Source organism: Dipteris shenzhenensis, chromosome 27 (genome assembly GCF_047967505.1).
Source record: "Dipteris shenzhenensis isolate YYH24624 ecotype China chromosome 27, Dip_SZ_1.0, whole genome shotgun sequence".
Taxonomy (NCBI): Eukaryota; Viridiplantae; Streptophyta; class Polypodiopsida; order Gleicheniales; family Dipteridaceae; genus Dipteris; species Dipteris shenzhenensis.
Window position 1 is genome coordinate 47485837 of NC_141622.1, and position 21245 is coordinate 47507081.

Consider the following 21245-nt stretch of genomic DNA (forward strand, 5'->3'; position numbering starts at 1 on the left):
TGGGTCAGCAATAGCCATAAGAGGTGTGGTAGTGAGTGCTTGCTTGAGTTGTTGGAAACTATACTTTGTTTCAGAAAGCCACTGGAAAACTGCTGTGCTTTTCAATAATTCGAACATTGGAGCTGCAATCTCGGAAAACTGATAGACCTTTATATGATAGAAGTTTGCCAAGCCGAGGAAAGAGCGGACATCATGAACGTTCTTAGGAGTAGGCCAGTTTCAGATTACCTCTACCTTCTTTGGATCCACAGAGATGCTTTGGGCTGAAATAACATGTCCCAAATATTCGAGTTGGATTTTGAAGAACTCACTCTCAATGTTGATGTAGAGAGAATTTGCGCGGAGAACTTCAAAAACTTGGTGAAGATGTTGGTTGTGCTCATGTAAGGATCTGCTGAAAACGAGGATGTCATCGAGGTAAACGATGATGAACCTATCGAGAAAAGGCCTAAAGATGTCGTTCATTAGTTTCATGAATGTGGCCAAGGCATTGTTTAACCCAAAAGGCATGACCAAACATTCATAGTGTCCATACTTTGTTCGAAAAGCTGTCTTGTACTCATCGCCTTCTCGTATGCGGATTTGATGAGCTTGTTGATCGAAAAGGTCATCAATGCGAGGCAATGGATACTTGTTTTTGATAGTGAGCTTGTTGAGGGCTCGGTAGTCGATGCAGAGGCGCATTTATTGTATTTTCTACAAGTAGTACAGGAGATCCGAAAGGGCTGCGACTAGGCCGAATGTGACCTTTGTCGAGTAGTTCGGTCACCTGTCTTTGGATTTCTTCATTTTGAGTGTAAGAAACCCGATAAGGAGGTTTCGACGGTGGATTACTTCCGGGAATAAGTTCGATTGGATGATCCACTGGTCGTTGAGGTGGTTATTGCTTTGGCAATTCCTGTTGAAAAATATCCAAGTAAGGCTGGAAAAAAGGTTGGTTGAGGTACTCAAGAGGATCCTTTGTTGGTGTCTCCTCAACTGCCGTAACCAATAGAAGTAAAGTCTTTACTTGACGTTTACGAACCCACTTCTCTACTTGTAAAGCGGAGGCAACTGGAGTTGGAGTAGTCCCTAGAACCAGTTAGCTCAATAAGTTTTCCTTGGTGGACAAATTGGATAGTATGGCTGCAAAAACTGATTAATGGATCATAGTCGTATAGCCACTGTTATCCGAGTATGACATCGTACCGAGAAAGAGGCATGATGTCGAAGTTCAACTTGTCCATATAATGTTGGATGCGAAAGGACAAGTTTTTGATCTCGGTGTTGCACAAGAAGGTAGTTCCATTTGCGAGCTCAATCTGATAGTCCATGGGGTTAGGACTGGTGGTCAACCGAAGTCTTTCGAGCATAGAACTAGCTAGGAAATTATGAGAGTAGCCACTATTGATGAGGATAGTGATCATTGTTCCACGAATCGATCCTTGGACGCAAAGTACTCTTGAGTGGCCAGGGAAGGTTTGGGGTTGCTGGCAAGGCTCATGTGGATGGTATTTGCCATTTGAACAGCTTTGCCTTTCTTGTCTTGTGCTGGGGTAGCATTTTCTGCTTGGGAAGTGCTTGTAGATCCATTCTTTGCTCCTCCCTGGCTAGGTGTGCACAACTATGGCCCTGGCCCTCCCTATATAGCCTCAGGAAGAGTGTCCGCCAAGTTGCTTTGGTCGCTTTGGACATTCGAACCATCTATGGTGGCCAGTGCAGATGGTACAAAGTCCTTTTGTGTTGGAGTTCTTTTTGTCAGAGGCCGCATCTTTATGTTGGTGATGACGGTCATGACTTTGTGAAGAGGAAGAGGTGCGATCCTTGGAGGAGTGCTTTTGTTGGGATCCAGCATATGATTTCGGCGACTTGTTGGGATCTTGAGACTGTCGATAACTTTGATTACCTGAGTTTTTTCTGAACTTAGAGTTATCTTGAGGGCGAGCACCTTTCGCCATAGTAGCGTTTTGTGTTTTGTTAGAACTCTGCTTTCCTGTGTTTTGGAAATTTGTAATGCGCTCTGCGTGAGTAATAGTGCTAGCAGTGGTGGTGATGTTTGCTTGGAGGACATCAATGCGTAACGAGGGATTTAGGCCTGAGATGAAAGCATGAAGGCAGTCATCATCAGTCAAACCATCGATCTCCAGCACCAATGTGGTGAACTGGGAGATGTAGGAAGACAGGGAGCCCGTTTGCTCCAACTGTCGAAGTTTTGAGCGTGCTTGGAAGTCTGCATTGGCAGGTATGAATTGCTTACGGAACACGTGTTCAAAACGTGCCCAAGTTAACACACTTTTGCCATCCTTTAAGCGTCGTTGCCACCATAGAAAAGGTCTATCTTTGAGGAGGGAGGCAGCCAAGGCAATCTTCTTGCCTTCAGTCAGGTCGACAGTATCAAAGTACATGCACAATTTTGTGAGCCATTGGTCAACTGTTTGGCGATTTTGTTGACTAGTGTAGGCTTGCGGAAGCTTTATGTCAAGTCTTTTAGTTTAAGAAGCTCGAAGTAAGCGGTAGAGGGCACGGAGTTCAATGTTTTCTACCTCTGGTGGAATCGGGTCCACATAGTCGTCGGGTGGCGTCACGTCATCCTCTCTATGTGTGGAACTGTGAGAATCCTGGAGTTTGGACTTTTTGGACCAAATCAGAAATGCTGTCCTGAAGTTGAGAAATTTGAAGTTGAAGTAATGCTTCGCCTTGTATATTTACTTCAGGGGTCTTTCTTGGATTAGGGTTGCTTTTCTTCGGAGAGTGGTTCGACATATCTGAGGTCCCTGTGAGAAGAGCACGAGACTGCGCTCTAGTTTGTACCATTTCTAGAAGAACATCCGGGCTGCTCCCTCAGATTGCTCATGTTGGAGGGGGCAGGCGAGGCAGGATGGAACCACCCGTGGAAATCTGGCAAAGGAGGTCCTGAATGAGGTAACACTGATAATGCCGAAATGGGTGTTACTGCTCGTGAGAGGACAGGAGTTGGTTGCAGAGTCCACGGATTTGAGAAAGGGTAAGGAGCTGAGGATATCAAGAGAAGGAGTGCCTTCAGAGTGAATATATTGTCTTGGTGAAGGAAATAGAATGAGTGAGAGATAGCAAGAGAGAGTAAGAGAGCAGGAGGCTTGGAAGCTGAAGACGTAGTTGCAATAGAATAGAGTGAGAGTACAACACACTGAAGGAAAAGATAAGGTTTTGTCCTAGTGACAAAACCTTAGTAGTCACTAACCATAGTTAGTGAACCAACTGCGGTTAGGGGGAAAAACCTCTTAGTGAGGGAAAAGTGCCCCTAGCTAGCTTATTGTATTACATTGGTCACTGTTGAATTATGTCTATAATTCTAACACCCCCCTGCAGTGCCAATGTCATGTACAAGGCTGATCAATCACCAAACGGATATAAGTTCAGGGCACTGCGAAATGCCTCAAACTTTTCACGTGGTAGTGCTTTGGTGAAAATATACAACGTTGTCATGTGTGGACACAAAGATCATACTGATCTCTCCTGCATGCAACTTCTCTCTGACGTAGTGATAGTGAACCTCAATGTGTTTCGTGCGAGCATGAAACACTGGATTCTTTGCCACTGCAATGGCACTCTGACTATCAGTGAGAATTGGAGAGGGACCCTCCAAAGACAGATGAAGATCAGCAAATAGACGTCGCAGCCAGACACATTCAACTGCTGCTGTGAAAGCTGCCCTGTACTCAGCTTCACATGATGAGGTAGCCACTGTAGATTGTTTCTTGCTCAGCCATGAAATACAAGATTTACCCAAAAAGAAACAATTGCCACTAGTGGACTGCCTAGTGTCATAATCACCAGCCCAATCTGAATCACTGTAGGCATGCATCTGCAAGTCACCCCCCCTGGGAAATAGTAAGCCAAAAGACTTTGTGCCCTGCAAATAACGGAAGATGCGCTTAACTGCCTGCCAATGCATAGTTTTTGGGCTGTGCATGTACCTGCTCACCTGAGATACTGCAAACTGAATATCAGGTCTAGTGTTGCAGAGATATATGAGGCATCCAACAGCCTGACTGTAAAGTGTGGCATCAACTGATTCTCCTGCATCATGCATTGTGAGTTTCAGTCCCGGTTCCATAGGAGTGGATATGGGCTTACACTCTTGCATGTTAAATCTGTCCAAGAGTTTCTGAACATACTTGGACTGAGACATAACAGTGCCACGTCTCTCATGAGAGAATTGGATCCCCAAATAAAAGTGAAGCAGCCCCAAATCTGACATGTCAAAGTTGGTCTGCAAATCAGCTTTGAAATCTGCAATTTTTTCTTCATTGGACCCTGTGAGCAGTAAGTCATCGACATAAAGAAGGATGACTAAGATTTCCCCCCCATCCATCTTAATGTAGAGGGTGCTCTCAGTAGGACTATTGTGCAGCCCCTTGCTGGTCAAAAAAGCATGTATCTTGGCATACCATGCACGAGGGGCCTGTTTCAGCCCATATAAAGCTTTATTGAGCTTGCATACTTGAAGTGCATTTGCTGTAATTTCAAAGCCCAGAGGTGGTTTGACATACACCTCTTCCAGCAAGTCCCCATTTAAGAAGGCTGTTTTGATGTCCAACTGATGAACATTCCACTCAAAATGTGCAGCCATTGCAATTATTGATCGGATGGTGGTCATCCGGGATGTAGGAGCAAATGTCTCCTCATAATCTATGCCCTTTTTCTGAGCATAGCCCTTAGCAACCAGCCTGGCCTTATATCTGTCAATGGAGCCATCTGGCTTCCGTTTGACTTTAAATACCCATTGTGTGCCAATAGCATGTTTACCCTGTGGCAAGTCCACAACATCCCAAGTCTGATTTTTTGCAATGGACTGCAACTCATCATGCATGGCATTCATCCAATGCACATTACCTTTTGCCTCTTCAAATGTGGCAGGCTCCTCCTCATCAAGGAGAGTACCTGCATATGCTGATTCCACTGAATTAGCACCTTCCATGTGCCTTGCTGCACTGCGAGTCCTGCCAGGTAACGGAGCATCAAGTTTACTCTCCCTGAGAGTTTGTAACAGCTAGTTTGGGACTGTTTTTGCTGCATGCAATTTCTTGCTGCACCACCTGTTCCACTGCATGTGGAGGGGGCAAGACATCCTGTGGCGGAACTGAAGCATTTGGAGGTTGCTGTAAATTCTGATTTGGATCAGAAAAATCAGCAGGGGAACCCAAAGCAATAGGTAGCAACCCTTCAAAGACATCCTCTGAAGACGAAGGCATTTGAAATTCAGCCTGAGTGTGAGCTGAATTTTCAGAAAATATCACATCTCTACTTACAATGATTTTGCGTGTAGCAGGATTGTAGAGACGGTACCCCTTGCTTTCTGCACTGTATCCAACAAATATGCATTTGATGGCTTTATCTGACAATTTGTGCCTAAATTCAACTGGCACATGTGCATAGGCAAGGCATCCAAAGACTCGGAAGTGATCCACTGAAGGCTTCCTGTCATTCCAGACCTCAAAAGGAGTTTTTGTTTTTAAAGCCTTAGTGGGAGCCCTGTTCAAAATGTAATTGGTACACATCAAACCCTCTAGCCAGAATTTATGAGGCATGTGTTTGCTTTTCAGCATACATCTGTCCATCTCCATGAGAGTTCTATGTTTCCTCTCAGCTTTGCCATTTTGATGAGGGGTCAGCCTGACTGTGAGCTGATGCACAATACCCTTTTGCTTGAGAAAAGCATCAAATTCTACAGATAGGTATTCCCCACCTCTATCCGTGCGTAATGTCTGTATCTTGAGTCCGGTTTCATTTTCAACCATGGCTGAAAAGTGTTTAAACACCGTGAATACTTCAGATTTCTTTTTCAGCCCATAAACCCAAGTAAAATTGGAGTAGTCATCAATAAATGTGACAAAGTAGAGATGACCACCCAATGACGGAGTCCTCATGGGACCACAGACATCACTGTGTATAAGCTGCAATTTGCGAACAGCTTTAACTGAACCATCCTTCTTGAAGGGGAATCTATGCATTTTACCTAAAATGCACCCTTCACAGGCATGTGGAGGAGGTATCTCAAGAGGTGGCAATGCATCAACCATTGAAAATTTCTGAAGTGTCATTAAGCTGTTGTAATGCATGTGGCCATATCTGGCATGCCATAATTCTGCATTTTGCATGGCAGCTGTAGGGGTAGAAACTGCTAGAGCATGGGCTGCTCTTTTCTAAAAAATATCAAGCTGAAAAAGCCCACGCACCAAAGTACCAGATAACCTTAAGGCATAGTTAGCTTCCCTGTCTCGGACAGCACATTTGTCATCCTCAAAGATGACCTGAAATCCCCCTCTGTTAAGAGTGGACACTGAAAGAAGATTTTTGGTTATGCCAGGCACATATAAGACATCTGAAAGTCTGAAAATTGAGCCATCAATTGCAGTGAGCTCAACCTTTTGTGTGCCATGTACTGAATATGAGGAGTTGTTGGCACAAGTGACTTTCTTACCAACAGGAGGTGGATGCAAGGAAGTAAACAGACACTTCCTAGAAGTGATGTGCTTGGATGCACCGCTGTCAAAATACCATGTGTTAAGTGTTTCATTAACACTGAAAGCAGATGCATCTGTAGAAGAGTCAAAGCTGCAAGTCAAAAATCCATATGTATCATCACTGCAAGAGGCTGTACTATCCCGAGCATCTGGAACAGCCAATCTAGAATCTGAAATGCAAGATAAAAAGGCATAATCTTGACCAACAAAGTTGGCTGCAGCATCCCCACTGTCAGATGCATGAGGGGCTGAATCTGAAACAGCCATACCTGAGCTGCTTTTCTTTTCTTTTGCAATCCTTTTCCTGCATTCTGCTATGTGATGACCTGGCTTTTTGCAGTAGTGACAAAAACCCTTCTTTTTGGGTTTACTTGCATCACTTTTAGCCTTCTGTGAAGGCTGTCCTGACCCACTGGAAGGCTGATTTGCTGCTGTCTTTGCCTGTCCCTTTGTTTTTTATTTAAATTTTGAGAGCATGGCTTGTTCACCTGCACGTGAAGCCAAATTTTTCCTGGTCTGCTCTTCCTGAAGCAGAAGTCCTATCAACTCATGAAAAGTGAGGGGATTTGCACCCCCCCTCATTGATAAGTTCAGCGAAGTGTGAAAGCTGAGATAAGACTCAGGAAGAGAATTCAGAGTGGTTGTAATCATCTCTGAATCAGGAATAATTTCATCTATGTTTAACAATTGCTCTCTGATATCCTGTAGCTTTGTGAGGTGGACTGACATGGAGTCACCCTCCTCCATATGTGTATTGCTCAACTCTCTTTTTAAGAAAGATACCCTGGCATCATTCCGTGCTGCATACATGCTTTCCAATATATCCCACGCTGCCCTGGAGGTCTTACACGACCGGATATGCGGAATGATAGATCTTTTTACTGAAAGAGAGATGCATGACAAAGCTAAGGCATCCCGTGAATCCCATCTCTTCTGCTCTGGAGTATTGACTGTAGCTGCACCAACAACTTGTCCTGCAGCTGCACCCTGTGCACGACCTCTTCCACCTCCTTGCTGAGGAGGGGTAGCAGGTGCAATATCTGCTGGTCGGATCTCATCCCCATTGACATAATCCCATAGATTCCGAGAAATCAGAATATTACGTACCATAAAACTCCAGAGGGAGTAGTTGGTACCATCCAACTTGTCTTCTTGTGAAAGACCACCAAATGGGAACTCATTCTGATTTTGATGGGCCATTCTTGAGAAAAAGGTTGAAGCAGATACAGATCTGAATTCCCTTACTGGGAATGGAATGCACAACTTCCAAAGAACACAGCCAAGCACGGGCTGTATATGCAACTTAGATTTCTGTACTTGAGCTGTCAGAAATCTGTCCAAGCATCAAAAACTCTCCAAAATCTGCCAAAAGTGTTTCAAACACTCCAAGAAAGGCAGTATGTACTGAATACTCCAAAAAATGCTCTCTCAACATAAAAGCCCCAATTTGTGGCTAGAAATTGCAGCCAGAAAGGGGCAAAATTACTAAAAGCCCCAAATCTGCAATTTTTAAACAAAAGCCCCAAATTTCAGACTAGATCTGCAATTTTGCTCCAGATGTAGCTCCAAACCTGCACAATGATTGCAATGTCTGCAATATACAAAATGCCCCAAATTTACTCCTAAACAACTGCACCAAACTATGGTTTTCTACAAGATGAGCTTGCCTAAGAACACCTGTGGCTGAAGGCAACCGGTGTAGATCTGCAAGTACAGATCTGAAAGTACAGAAGTGCACGCAAATCTAGGAAGGGTACAAGTGGTACGGTACAGTACGGATTGTACGGTATAGTGTGTACGGGCAGTACGGCAAAGTTGTCCGGATGCTCCTGCGCAAGTACGGCGACCTGTACGGTAGAAATGTACGGATACTCTTGCGCAGGTACGGCGACCTGTACGACGCTGTACGGTAGAGGTGTACGGATGATGTACGGCGCTGAAACAGAAGATGTACGGATGGTGTACGGCGCTGCAACGGCCCTGTACGGAAGCTTTTACGGGAGCGTACGGATGCCTTTACGGAAGTGTTGTACGGAGGCAGTACGGCGAATTCCGTACAGTCGTACGGACTGTACGGACGACTTGGAGCAAGCTGAAAACGTGAGGCTTAGGGGTGCCACGAAGGGAACAGGGAGCCCGAGGCTCTTGAACCCGCTCTGATACCAAATGAAGGAAATAGAATGAGTGAGAGATAGCAAGAGAGAGTAAGTAAGAGAGCAGGAGGCTTGGAAGCTGAAGACGTAGTTGCAATAGAATAGAGTGAGAGTACAACACACTGAAGGAAAAGATAAGGTTTTGTCCTAGTGACAAAACCTTAGTAGTCACTAACCATAGTTAGTGAACTAACTGCGGTTAGGGGGAAAAACCTCTTAGTGAGGGAAAAGTGCCCCTAACTAGCTTATTGTATTACATTGGTCATTGCTGAATTATGTCTATAATTCTAACACTTGGGGAAGGTAAAACCTGTTCAGGAGGATATCTGGGAGTTGGAGGAGGTGGAGAGTACCCTAGAGATGCTGAAGCTGAGGGGTAAAGGTCTCTCCAAAGATGGACAGCGAACTCATGAGGAATATCGGGTCCTGGGTATCTACGTGTCTCGTGAAACACAACTTGGACTGTGCTGAGGAAGTAGTGTAATTGAGGTGCCTCACGCAGAAGATATAGGATGTGGTCCATGTCACTGGAAGGGCACGTGACACAAAAGACCCACGATGCAAAAGCTCCAAAGTGGGCTGGTTGTGCAATCTAAACACGATATTGAGTGATAGGTGATGTGTGAGGTGTCCTTGAAGGGGCTGGGGCATTACCAGGGGTTTCCATGATTTAAGGAGAGGGCTTTCATTTGCTGTAATTTGATAATGAGCAACAAATATCGATATGAAAGAGAATCCTTGGAAAAGAGAATGGAAAGAATCCACCTGGCATAGCTTAGATCTGCCAATTAATTGCATAGAATGTTCTGAAAATCTCTGTATGGAGGTTCATTTGCTGTCTTTGAAAGTCCACGTGGAAGTGTGAACGAGAAAAAGGTGCCTGGCGAGACTTTCGAGGCAGATAGGGGTGTTGGTAGAGGCGTGTTGCAGATTGCGCGGAACCTGACGCGCTTTGCCCGCATTGAAATCCATGGCAAGTACCTGTGGGGTGCTAGAAACAGGAGCGGACCTGGCTAGACAGAATTACTGGGCAGCAAAAAGCCGCTGTTCACAGGCTAAGGTGGCGTGATGAGCAGAAGGAGCCAGGCTGGTTTGAATCGACATAAAAGGGGCAGCAAGGGCTGCTGGTCACAGGCAGTTATGGCGATGAACTAGCAAGGGCTGGCTGCTGCAAAATGATCTAGCGTATGCAAGATGGAGCCTGATGAAGGTGCAGCCTGCTTGTAAAGGAGAAGGCAGAAATCACGTACGGCCGTTTTGGAGTGGAGAAGGCAGATGTGAAATCGCAATTTAATTTCACCTTTTTTTTATCCTTGCTGGTTGGTGGTTGCCAAAAATTAAAACGTGGGTTCAAAGAACCCTTGGGTAGGCTAGGGTTAGGCCGTGGGTGTAGGGCTGGTTGCCCTTTTTAGGCCCTCTGGTACCCTTTGTAGGTTGGTGCTTGGTGCCAAAGGGTGTGCCTATTCTAAGGGGTACGACCCTTGGAATAGGTGTTCCTTTTCATGAAGGGGTGTAACCCTGTTTTAAAGAGGGGTCTCCCCATATGAAAAGATGTGTCTTTTTTCATGATGGGGTGTGTCCCTTGGGTGAGGAGTAAAAAACTCTTCATCAAAAGGTGCGTCCGATGGTGAAAAAGGTGCGTCCCTTTGTTTTGGGACAGCCCAAGCACATCAAAAGACATGGTTTTTGTTGTGCCCATTCACATCAACTCATGATGTGAGGAAGATGGAGAGGCCACTGATGACTTTAGGTGGGGTTGGCGCTAAAATTTTATACGCTCATTCTCTCCATCTCTTCCATGCACAAAAGTGCGTGGATATCCTTCTAGCGGAAGTAAATGTATCAGATAGGGCTAGAAGGTGGGGGGCATTTCTTACAGGCAGGAGCGAAATTTGCTCTGATACCACTGTAAGAAATCCTAGATTTACTATATTTAGAAATGTGCTAAGGAACAGAAAGGAGACTGAATAGTAGAGAACAAGGAATATTTGTATTGCTTGAGTGTGTGTAGTGGGTTAAAGGTGTGTACCCCTTGTGAAGGGTGTGACCCTTGATGACAGGGTACATTACAATGGTAGTGTCTCTTGTGAAGGGTTGTGCCTCATAGAAAGTGTCGTGTCGAAAGGGCATACCCTTCCACAAGTGTCCTTTCATCAAACCATCCATAAGTCTAAGGTATAGAGAAAGGAAGACGTCACAGATCATGACAATTTGTCCAACGGTAATCCTCGGTGCATGGGAGACTCCTCTATCCTTGAGATACTGAGGTCTGATGATGAATCCCTCCTCTGATACTCTAAGGAACTGGTAGCGTTAGGTCTGGGACTTGGTGGGGAGCTCTTGGTCCCCCCTCCAAGTCCGAGATGTTCAGAGTTAGAGGAGATCTAACCGTATGATACGGTTAATCTCGTCTTGCAGGATCGACTTAAGGGGTGCGTCCATGCTGTACTGAAAAAGGGGGATCCTGCCCATCTAAATACTGTGTCTGGTAAACCATGTGGATGTCCGTGCATAACATGTGTCTGCTCCACTCTCTGCTAGTCGTCTAGATGACTCCAGGGCCCAGTCTCAGTAATCTCCATCGAGGTAAGTTCCAGACTTTGTGGATGAATGTCACTGTCTGAAATATGGCATCAATCCGTAGAGGAGTCATGGTGAACTCTGCCTGTACTGTCTCATGTGGAACTGAGGCCTTACTCCGAGTCATCCTAGACCCAATAATCCTCTGTAGCCGTTCTCGGTCTTCGGTAGATCACACCCCTAGAAGGGTGCTGCATACATGGCCATCGGTCCAATGTCACAAGAAACGTTTCATCTGTTTCGCCGTTTTGTCGTTTCGACAGGTTTTGTTTTGTATCGTTTCGTGTTGTCAGACAAAACGGACAGGTTTCGAAATGATAATATATATATTCAAGGATAGTGGGTACTAAGATATGTTATACTCAAGTTTAGAGTTAACAAAGGGGAATATAAGTCAAGACACCCAAAAAGGATATTTAAAACACCAACACATTCTTCAATTTTATTTCAAGCTTTCAATCTTGATTCTCAAGTTTCAATTTCAGATAAATCAACCTTTAAGGATTCAAAAGCATATGTATTCTAGAATCTAGATATATGAACATTGAATCATTGAAAAAAAAGAAAAAAATTGTTTAAAAAAATATTCAGGATTTGGGTGAAACAGCGTTTCATGCAGAGCGTTTCGTCCTATTTCGAAAGGTTTCGTGACGAAACGTTTCGTCGCGTTTTGGCAGGACAAAACGCGTTTTCATGTGACTATGCATCGGTCGCACTAGTGTGTCGAAGAGCCAGCTCTTCGTGACGAAACATTTCGTCGCGTTTCGACAGGACAAAACGCGTTTTCATGTGACTATGCATCGGTCGCACTAGTGTGTCAAAGAGCCAGCTCTTCGTTGGTGGTCTCGACATGCAGAGTAGAGACCTTCTGGGCAAGCTAGTGGTACGAGGTCTCAGCCCAGGCTCGGAGCCTTGGAAGCTCTTGTTTCAGCGAGGGCTTTTGGAACATTCCTTGCACAGGAGGACAGTGGCAACAGTCCCATAGATGGATCTTCTCAGAGGCTACCCTCATCGGGAAGGGCTTCCCCTGATGGTGCAGAGCCTTCACAAGACTTGAAAGTGTTTGTTTGGCGGACCCAAATGGGTCAGCCCCTCGTGCCCATTGGAGGAGTTTGAGAGGCAACCGCTGATCTAGTATGTTGGGGCAGCGGACAACACATTGGTTGGGCACAGTGGCACATCGGCCCAGCCAGGTATTTTGGGACTCGAAGACGCCTTGATAGAGGCACAGGGGCAGGCATGTTCTCATTTGAGAGGGGCATGCACTGGGATGTCGAAGATTGACACAACCATCCCAGAGGCATGGTAGGAGGGACTGCTAGTGCCTCGCCCCCCCACCATTGGTACAGACAGTTCTCAATAACTGAGGTGCCTCATTTAGTTTTTGCGATAGTTCCTTGGCTTCTATCGGTTCAGATTCTATAGTGTAGGGCTTGGAGCTAGCCTTCTCCAGCTAGAGACTCCGAGGTACCTGGAGGTGGATAAGGTTTTGGATTCGCTTGAGCGGCAAAGAGTCAGAGTGATAGGCCGCTTGGGAAAGGACTGGACCATTGGCCTAGTTTTGGGCTCAACGGGACGGGAGGGGGCGATATGACGCTTTTGGTTATGGGATGGCCAGCCTCTCAGAGAAATTCAGTGGGACCTGGGGGAGAGGTTTTGGCTAGTTCGGATAGGGCGCTTGGACAGAGTTGAGGAGGTGCCCTTTTTCTCCCGTACACCACTCGGATTGGGCAATGACTGCAGATGGAGGCATCATCCTGGTCCCCCTCACGAGGGCACCATTGGTTGGAGCTGCTGGTTCCCTTGGAGGTGATTTCCCAATTTTGGTCAAGTTGCCTTAGGCCCCGAAAGATCTCCTACTTCTTCTGGATGGTGGTGCACAGAGGCCTGCCAGCAGAGGGTGCAGTGTACGAGGCTCGTGATGGTACACTTTTTTGGAGTTACTTTTGTACTTGATCTACATATCTATTTATGGAGTTTTTTTTTGGATGTTCCATGTGCAAAATGTGGCAGCCTTTTAGCAGAGTGTTGGTATCAGGTGTGGGCTAGAAGGTGAGAAACATTTCCTACAGAAATAGTGATGTAACAGGCATTAAGCAGAGAGTCGAGGGGTTCAGTCTACCCCCTTTATATTTATGCTTTGTGTTGAAGACACAAGTTTAATTTGCAAGACACATTCCTAGGAGATATCCTGACAATTCATCTCATTAGCTATATGTAATCATTCTGTGTCGTTATTTCATAGTTGTAGCAAATTTTTGTTGGGCAGTGTGGAACAATCTTGATGGACAACAACCGATCTACCTTCTCCCCTTGAGGGCATTTGGGTCTGCCATGTCCCTGTTTGTACTCCAATTTCCAACAAAATTCAAGTAAATCTGGTATGCATAGTTAATGCAGGTAAGTGTGTATGTGAAGGTGCTCTTCATTGAAGACAATGATGGACGGTAATGTGGCCTTTTTGCAGATAACTACAGACGATTTACTTGATGCTGCTCAACTGGAAGAGGGTGGGCATCCTGACATGCGACCTCGCAGCAAGGAACTTCTGCACAAAATGGCCTTAAATGAGGCTTCCATGGCTGTGACAGCTATGAACTTTCCTGATTTCCAAAACATTCAGCTGGTATATTACAGGGCTTTGGGGAATCTTCCTTCTCTTTGAGCAAAGAAGCATTTTTACTATGGTTCTGGGGATTATCAAAATCAGAGTGCCGCTTGCTTTATTGAAATCGATAGCTTTGTCGGGTTGGACTCTACTGTTGTACTATTCATTTATTTCTAATGTTTTCATGAAATCATAACAGCTGACAATTATACCTCGAATGGGAGAGGAGAAGGGTGCTGTTCGCGTTCAGATGGATTTTGTTAAGTTTGAAATGTCTTCACTCAGGTACATAACTACATTGAGCTTCTGGAAAATTTTCTATTAATCGTTTGAGGGAAGCGGTGATTATCCTGTAGAAATCTTTAGAGGGAGCTGAGTGCCTTGTGCAAAGTTTCTTTATGGGTCAATTTCTTTTTTCATAAATCTGTTTTCATGGAGAGAACCATGAACACGTGTTACACTTGGGCGCTGTGCCTTTGTGTTGCAGTGGGGGTATATTTTCGTTTTTTGGCACATTGTAGATGTGTATCTGGCTCTATATGTTTAAGCTGCGAAAAGTTTTCAAGGCAATAGCAAATTCCCATTCGAAACTTGCTACAATCAAGCACGATGGTTCAACTGCGAACAAGAGCTCATGCCAACTTGATGCCTATTTAATAGATTTAGTGGCATTGATTGGTGGGTCCATCGCAACGTGCATGCGCACGCGTTTTCTTGAAATCAATTGCTTTCAAGCGACCTGGAGATGAAACTACTCTTTCGCTTCATTGGTCAAACTGTCAGCCACATATGGTGCCGTCTTTTGACATCCTGCCTATAGATTGGGACAATAGGGTTAGCACTTAGCATGCTCCTGAACTCATCTAGGTATATATTAGCATTTAGCCTTGGTATGGCCTTGGAGGCCAGTTAGGACATTTGGTCCTAGTCGAGCGTCACAAGAAACATTTCTAGATTTCGACAGGCGTTTTATATAAATTAAATATACTTCGTAAATAATCTCTCGCTCTCAAAAGAGCTCTCAGATACACATATTATGCGTGCACACACACACTTTTTTTCTTTTTTTTTGTGTGAAAGAAACTTGCTATTAAGAAGAATGTACATTCATAGCTGACCCAAGGTGGGACAGCTACACACACACACACACACACACACACACACACACACACACACACGCACGCACACACACACAGAGCCTACATGCAAAGTGTCGACCTACAATTTACAAAGACATAGATCTTACTAATTAGTAATTAGCCACATAGTCTAGACTACAGTTGCAAGTACATATGCCATAGTTTGAATAGTAAACTTTATAACTCAAAATCAAGATTCATCATTCAACTGCGATGGGATTGGTTTCATAGACTAATTCATGCAGTAGTACATGTATTGCATCCTCTATGGCGAAATGAGGAGCAATATGAGAAGACAGAGCTTGATGATGGCTTCATGACATACATGAGGGCGGTGACCCATGGTGATGTGTACATGCAAGGTCGTATAGAGGATGATCTCTTGGCCTTCCGCAACCATACGGGGAGCTTTGGTCGAGAGACGGCAAAGTTTCGAGAGACTCAGCTATAGCCTATCTCATGGTGGGAGAAGTATGGTAATTGTGCTCCCACACTGGTAATTCAGTACGCATACACTCAAGTTTCAGCTACATGCATGATGCATCATGCAACATAGCATAATGTGAGTTACAACTTACATTCTACTTAATTCGAAATTCCAATTGTGTGTGCAAAAACACATTGCCATTCGAGTGCTCTCTCAGGATTGCAATTCCGGTCCATGTGAGAGGAATTGGAGCACTTGGGCACTCTTCACCTCCGGAGTGCTGACAGAAACTCAGTACGAAGACTTTGTATAAATGGATGCTCAAGTATGTGTGGGTGTGTGGATTTGTATGTGTGAGAGCATACTTTTATACTATGGTCTACACCCATTGTTGGGCGCTGATAATGTCAATGGGGATGTCATAGTAGCTAGTCCCTGCTATGCGTGATGGAGTTTATGGTTTTCAATCTTATGAGTGACTCTCGTGAGATTGAAACTGCATGATGTTGTGTTTTTAGAGGATGAGTTTGGGAATGTTCCTGGATTCATCTAGGTATATGCTTCTGCCGTATTAGCGGACGTGCAAATTTCACCTTGTGAAGTTTTCGTCCAAGTTGTGGCCTGCTGGTATTGCGATAATTCTTTCTATCTTAAATGGTGCGTTGCCCTATCAGCTAGATTTAGATTTAGATTTAGATGCTCGTTTGGGAGAGACTAAAATGAAATCGTTTAGACTTCACAAGCAGTTGTAGCTTGAATGAAGAGATTTGGACTACTTTTTGATTAGCCTTCTCCTTTAGTGCTAGCCTTCGTCATGGCTGAGTTTGCTCTTCACCTCCGGAGTGCCGACAGAAACTCAGTACGAAGACTTTGTATAAATGGATGCTCAAGTATGTGTGGGTGTGTGGATTTGTATGTGTGAGAGCATACTTTTATACTATGGTCTACACCCACTGTTGGGCGCTGATGCGTCAGTGGGGATGTCATAGTAGCTAGTCCCTGCTATGCGTGATGAAGTTTATGGTTTTCAATCTTATGAGTGACTCTCGTGAGATTGAAACTGCACTATGTTGTGTTTTTAGAGGGTGAGTTTGGGAATGTTCCTGGATTCATCTAGGTATATACTCTTCCATACAAAGAAGAGAAATAGGTTGAGTACCTCTTAGCTAGAGAGGTCGGTATTTTGTCATTGCACCTCTAGCTCCTTGATAGGAATGCCAAGAATCCGGAGCCTTCTGAGGTGAATGTGGACAAGGTTGACATTGAGAAGGTGAAGTTCATTCTGTAGGCCATCTTCTGGTGGTTCTAGTGATGCCCTATAGGCCATGGTATGTGCCTTGTAGGCATAAGTGTAGGCACTTATAGTGTTAGTGCCTTTTAGGCCACATAGGACACTTAGTCCTATGTGACACCTAGGACACCTAGTCCTAGGTCTAGGTACAAGTACTTTGTACTTGTGTGTTATCATCTATCTAAAGTTTTGACGTGACTATTGATCTATTGACTTGTTACGTACCTGCACTCTCTCTTTCTTCGTTCCGTACCTTCAGTGGTATCAGAGCGCTACTGGACCTGTTCCCCTGCCTCCGGATCTGCATCACTCACAAATTTCAACAGCCTGTGCTCCATCCATACAATCCGTACGATTGTACAGACTTCCGTACAGATCCCGAATCTTGCTGCCCAGCTACGTCGCTAGCTGTTCTGCCCGTCGTCGCACCTGCTCCGTACAACAGCACCTACAGCGATAGATCCGTCATACAATGGTACCTGCGACGTACAACCGTACCTGCACAGGAACTTCTCAGTACAAGGTACCTACGCCGTACAACTGTACATGTGCAGAAACTTCTCTGTACAATTGTACCTGCGTAGGAACTTCTCCGTACAAGGTACATGCACCGTACATGTTCCGTACAAGGTACCCGTTTTTTGTACGATCTTCCGTACATGTATACCTACAGATCAGCCGTCAGCAGCTTGTACCATCTTTCCGTACACATGTACATGTAGAACAGCTGATCGTACAGCTTGTACTTGCTCTGGGTATTCCGTACAGTTTCACACGTGCGAATCTGCCTACAGGTTCCGTTTTGGAATTGGCTGTGAACCAGGTTCTTGGTTCCTGCTTGCTATAACCCTTTTTGGGTCTCACTGCAGTCATCTACAAACATTTGCAGTTTTGGGGCTTCTACAGGACATTGGCAAATTTGGGGCTTTCAGTTCTTTTCACCTCCTTTGGTTGCAATTTCTTGCAAAAATATTGGAGTTTTGGGATTTGGTCTGCAATTTCTTGTTTAGATTGCAGTACATTGGGTTAGATTGCAGGACATTAAGTTACATTTGCAGGACATTGAGTCAGATTTGCATACATTGGGTCACTTTTGCAAAAATTTCAGCATTTGCCCTCTTTTTGGTCTACTTGCCCTTAATAAATTTGGGGCTTTTGCCAGATTTGCTGTTTTTGCAGTGAACATTGCCTGTCACAGTCACATTTGGGTCAGATCTGCATTTGCCCTTTGATTTGGGTCAGAAATTTGCAGATATTTGCTGTCATTCTTTTGGACAGCCAGCTTTTTGCAGTGATAGCCTTGAGGCTTTTGGGTTTTCAGGTCTTTTTCAAGGTATCATATTTGCTATGGCTAGGAACAATCAAGATTTATTTGGAGTTCTTCGTGAAGATGATAAGTTGGATGGCACCAACTATCCGATGTGGTCTTATCTCATGAAACATATTCTAGTTGCAAAGCATTTGTGGAATATTGTTTCTGGGGCTGATCTGAGGCCAGCCAATGCTACAATGGTTGCCTCTACTGCTGGTCCTTCTGCAGGGGGTACTCCTCCTAATGCCTCTTCCTCTAGCACTCGTGTTGTTGCTCTTCCAACTCAAGAACAGTCAAGATGGGATGCAAGAGATGCAAATGCACATTCATGTATTGCTTTATCATGCAAGAGAATCATTATTCCACACATCCAGTCTTGCAAGACAGCAAAGGATGCTTGGGTTAAATTGGCTTCTCTCTATTAGATTCGCAGTGAAGCTTGTGTTGCATATTTGAGAAGGCAATTACAGGAAGCCAGTATGAATGAAGGTGACTCCATGGATGCATACCTGACAAAGGTCAAGGACCTCATGGAACAGCTTGCCAACATTGATGAGGCGGTGCCAAATTCACAGCTTGTCAGTACCACATTGAATGGACTACCAGATACATATCAAGGGTTTGCAACAACCCTTCGATTAGTGGCCATGGGTAATCCAGACCACTATTCTTTTGATCAGCTAGTGACTTTGCTTTTGCAGGAAGAGCAAAGTAGAGCTGATAGACAAGCCATTATTCCTGATCATGCATATGCTTCACAGCAGACGAGAAGAGGCAAGGCTTCCAAGCCTATGGGCAAGCCAAAATCTGCGCATAGCAGCGGCAATTCCTCCCATGCATCGAAAAATACAGCAGATAAGTCAAAGAAGAAAAGATGCAACTATTGTCGCAAGCCTGGACATGACATTTCAGAATGCAGGAAGCGTATTGCTTCCAAGAAAAAGAAAGCAGGACTGACAGTTAATGCCTCTCATGCTATTGAATCCCATGAGCCAGAAGATGCTTAACATGCACATGCTCTTCAGGATGATTGGGCATGGGCTGTCCACTGCTCATTTGATCCCTCCAAAGCTGATGCACTCTTTACTGCTAATGATGTTCAGTCCTGGTACTTTGATAGTGGTGCTTTCAAGCATGTCACATCTTGCAAACAGCTGATGCACCTCGAGGGGGGACTGTCACATGTGCTAATAATGCTTCATATGCTGTTAAAGGAATTGGAGATGTGCAGCTCACATCCATTTTAAGCCATCCTGTTACTTTGACAAATGTTCTTTTTGTGCCTGGAATTGAAGTCAACTTGATTTCAATTTCAGCAATTGCTACTTCAGGTTTCAGAGTTATTTTTGATGGCCACAGATGCCTAGTTTATGATCTTCGTGATGACAATGCCATAGTTCTCACTGGCACTTTGCAAAAGGGGCTCTATCACCTTGATCATCACTCAGCTGCACTTTCTATTGAAGCATTTGCAATTTCAGATTCACAGTTTGCTGAAACTCATCTTTGGCATGAGAGAATGGGTCATCTCAATTATAGAGCTCTTGCAAAGCTACATTCACAGCAGATGGCAAATGATGTACCTCAAACTCACACAGTTTCCAAACATGTGTGTGAGGGTTGTCTTTTGGGTAAGATGCATCGGTTTCCTTTTCAAAAGAATTGTCCAAAACTCTCACAAAGGAAATTGCAGCTAGTACACAGTGATGTATGTGGCCCAATGAGGACAAATGCCATTGGGGGATATAAGTATTTCATGACTCTCATTGATGATTTCACAAGATATTGCTGGTTATATCCTTTAAAAGCCAAATCTGAAGTTTTCTTATGCTTTCAGAGATGGCTGAATATGGTTGAGAATGAATCAGGATGCAAGCTTGTCACCCTCAACACAGATAGGGGGGGAGAGTATATGTCAAAGGAGTTTGATGCATTTCTGTCTTCACGGGGCATTATTCACTCATGCACTACTCCTTACACTCCTCTGCAGAATCCTGTTTCTGAAAGGAAAAACAGGTCCACAATGGAGATGGCTAGATGCATGCTTAAGGCCAAGTCTTTGCCTAATAAATTTTGGCTTGATGCAGTAATGTGTGCCAACTATGTGCTGAATAGATCACCTACACGGACATTGAAGACTGTTACACCTGTTGGGATATCTCAAGGTGTATGCCTCAGGCACACCTTATGTTTCTATGTGTGAGTGCTAGAGGCATAGTTAGGTGCCCACAAGCACAGTTAGGTGGTGGAAGAGCCACATAGGATGATTGAGAGAATCTAGGAGCATATTGAGGAGATGATTGTGGAGCTCTGAAGTCATCAGTGATGTCAGTGAGCATGTATGAGGTGCCTACTTAAGGACCTCACTCTTCTTCATTCTACAACCAAGTAAAGCAAGTATTCTGAGTTTGTGTCCACTCTTTGCTTTCCTTTCATCTTTCCAACATGGTATCAGAGCCCTTTGATCCCCCTTGAGCCCATTTTTGCCACATCATCATCATCTTCTTCATCTTCTTCTTCTCCATTTTCCTCTTTCTTCCCAAAATCTTTGAGAGCTTGGTTCTCCACCTACAAACGACCATTGCCCAAACCCTCTGAGCTGGAAACTCCTCTAGTATGGGCGAACTTCCACCTGCAAGCAATTGAAGAAAAAACGTCTGTGGTGGCTGCCATTCTCCAAACAGCGAATTTCTTCTGTTGCTCAATACTCCCTGCCTGCTCCGCCGTTGCCTAAGCCCTCTTAGGAGTAGATGGGCGACCTCAAGACGAAGATTTTGAGCCATTTTTCAGGTCATTTGGTTCAGTAACGAGGGAGAAATCGTCAAAACTCAGTTTCATCCTGTAGCAACTCTCCCGGGCAAAAGTGCGCACCATTTCGTCCAACCACTGTGCTGGATCCTCTCTGGTATATGAGCTTTCTTTTGCTTTAGAAAGCCCTCTTTTCCTTGCTTTGAAGAGTGAGCTACAAGCCCTCCAAGTTCAGCTTTTCAGTTTTGACAGTTTTGGACAAGTTTTTGAAGATGATGCTACATAAAATGCTACTCTAGCATTTCTGGTTTTTTGAAGCTTTCAATAACTTCAGTACAAGTGTGGCTTCAGTTTTGTTTTGAATTACTAGACCTGGTTTTGATTGGAAAGTACTTATTTCACCCACTTCTATGAAGCATGTAAGAAGAAGCATCATTGTTTGAATATTGGTCACTAGTCTTTGCTACATCAAGTGCTCATATTTTGGAAGTCTTTCAGTTAT

General features: G+C 44.5%; 1 protein-coding gene across 2 annotated transcripts in view; it reads left to right on the forward strand.

The window, feature by feature from the left end:
- EMB2083 (AAA-type ATPase family protein) overlaps positions 1 to 21245 on the forward strand; it is an 86080-nt gene that overhangs the window by 40087 nt on the left and 24748 nt on the right. For both annotated transcript variants that reach the window (XM_087398445.1, XM_087398446.1), the window contains exons 7-8: positions 13686 to 13844; positions 14026 to 14111. In XM_087398445.1, coding sequence (XP_087254571.1) covers positions 13686 to 13844; positions 14026 to 14111 — 245 coding nt within the window. The remainder of the gene's footprint in view (positions 1 to 13685; positions 13845 to 14025; positions 14112 to 21245) is intronic.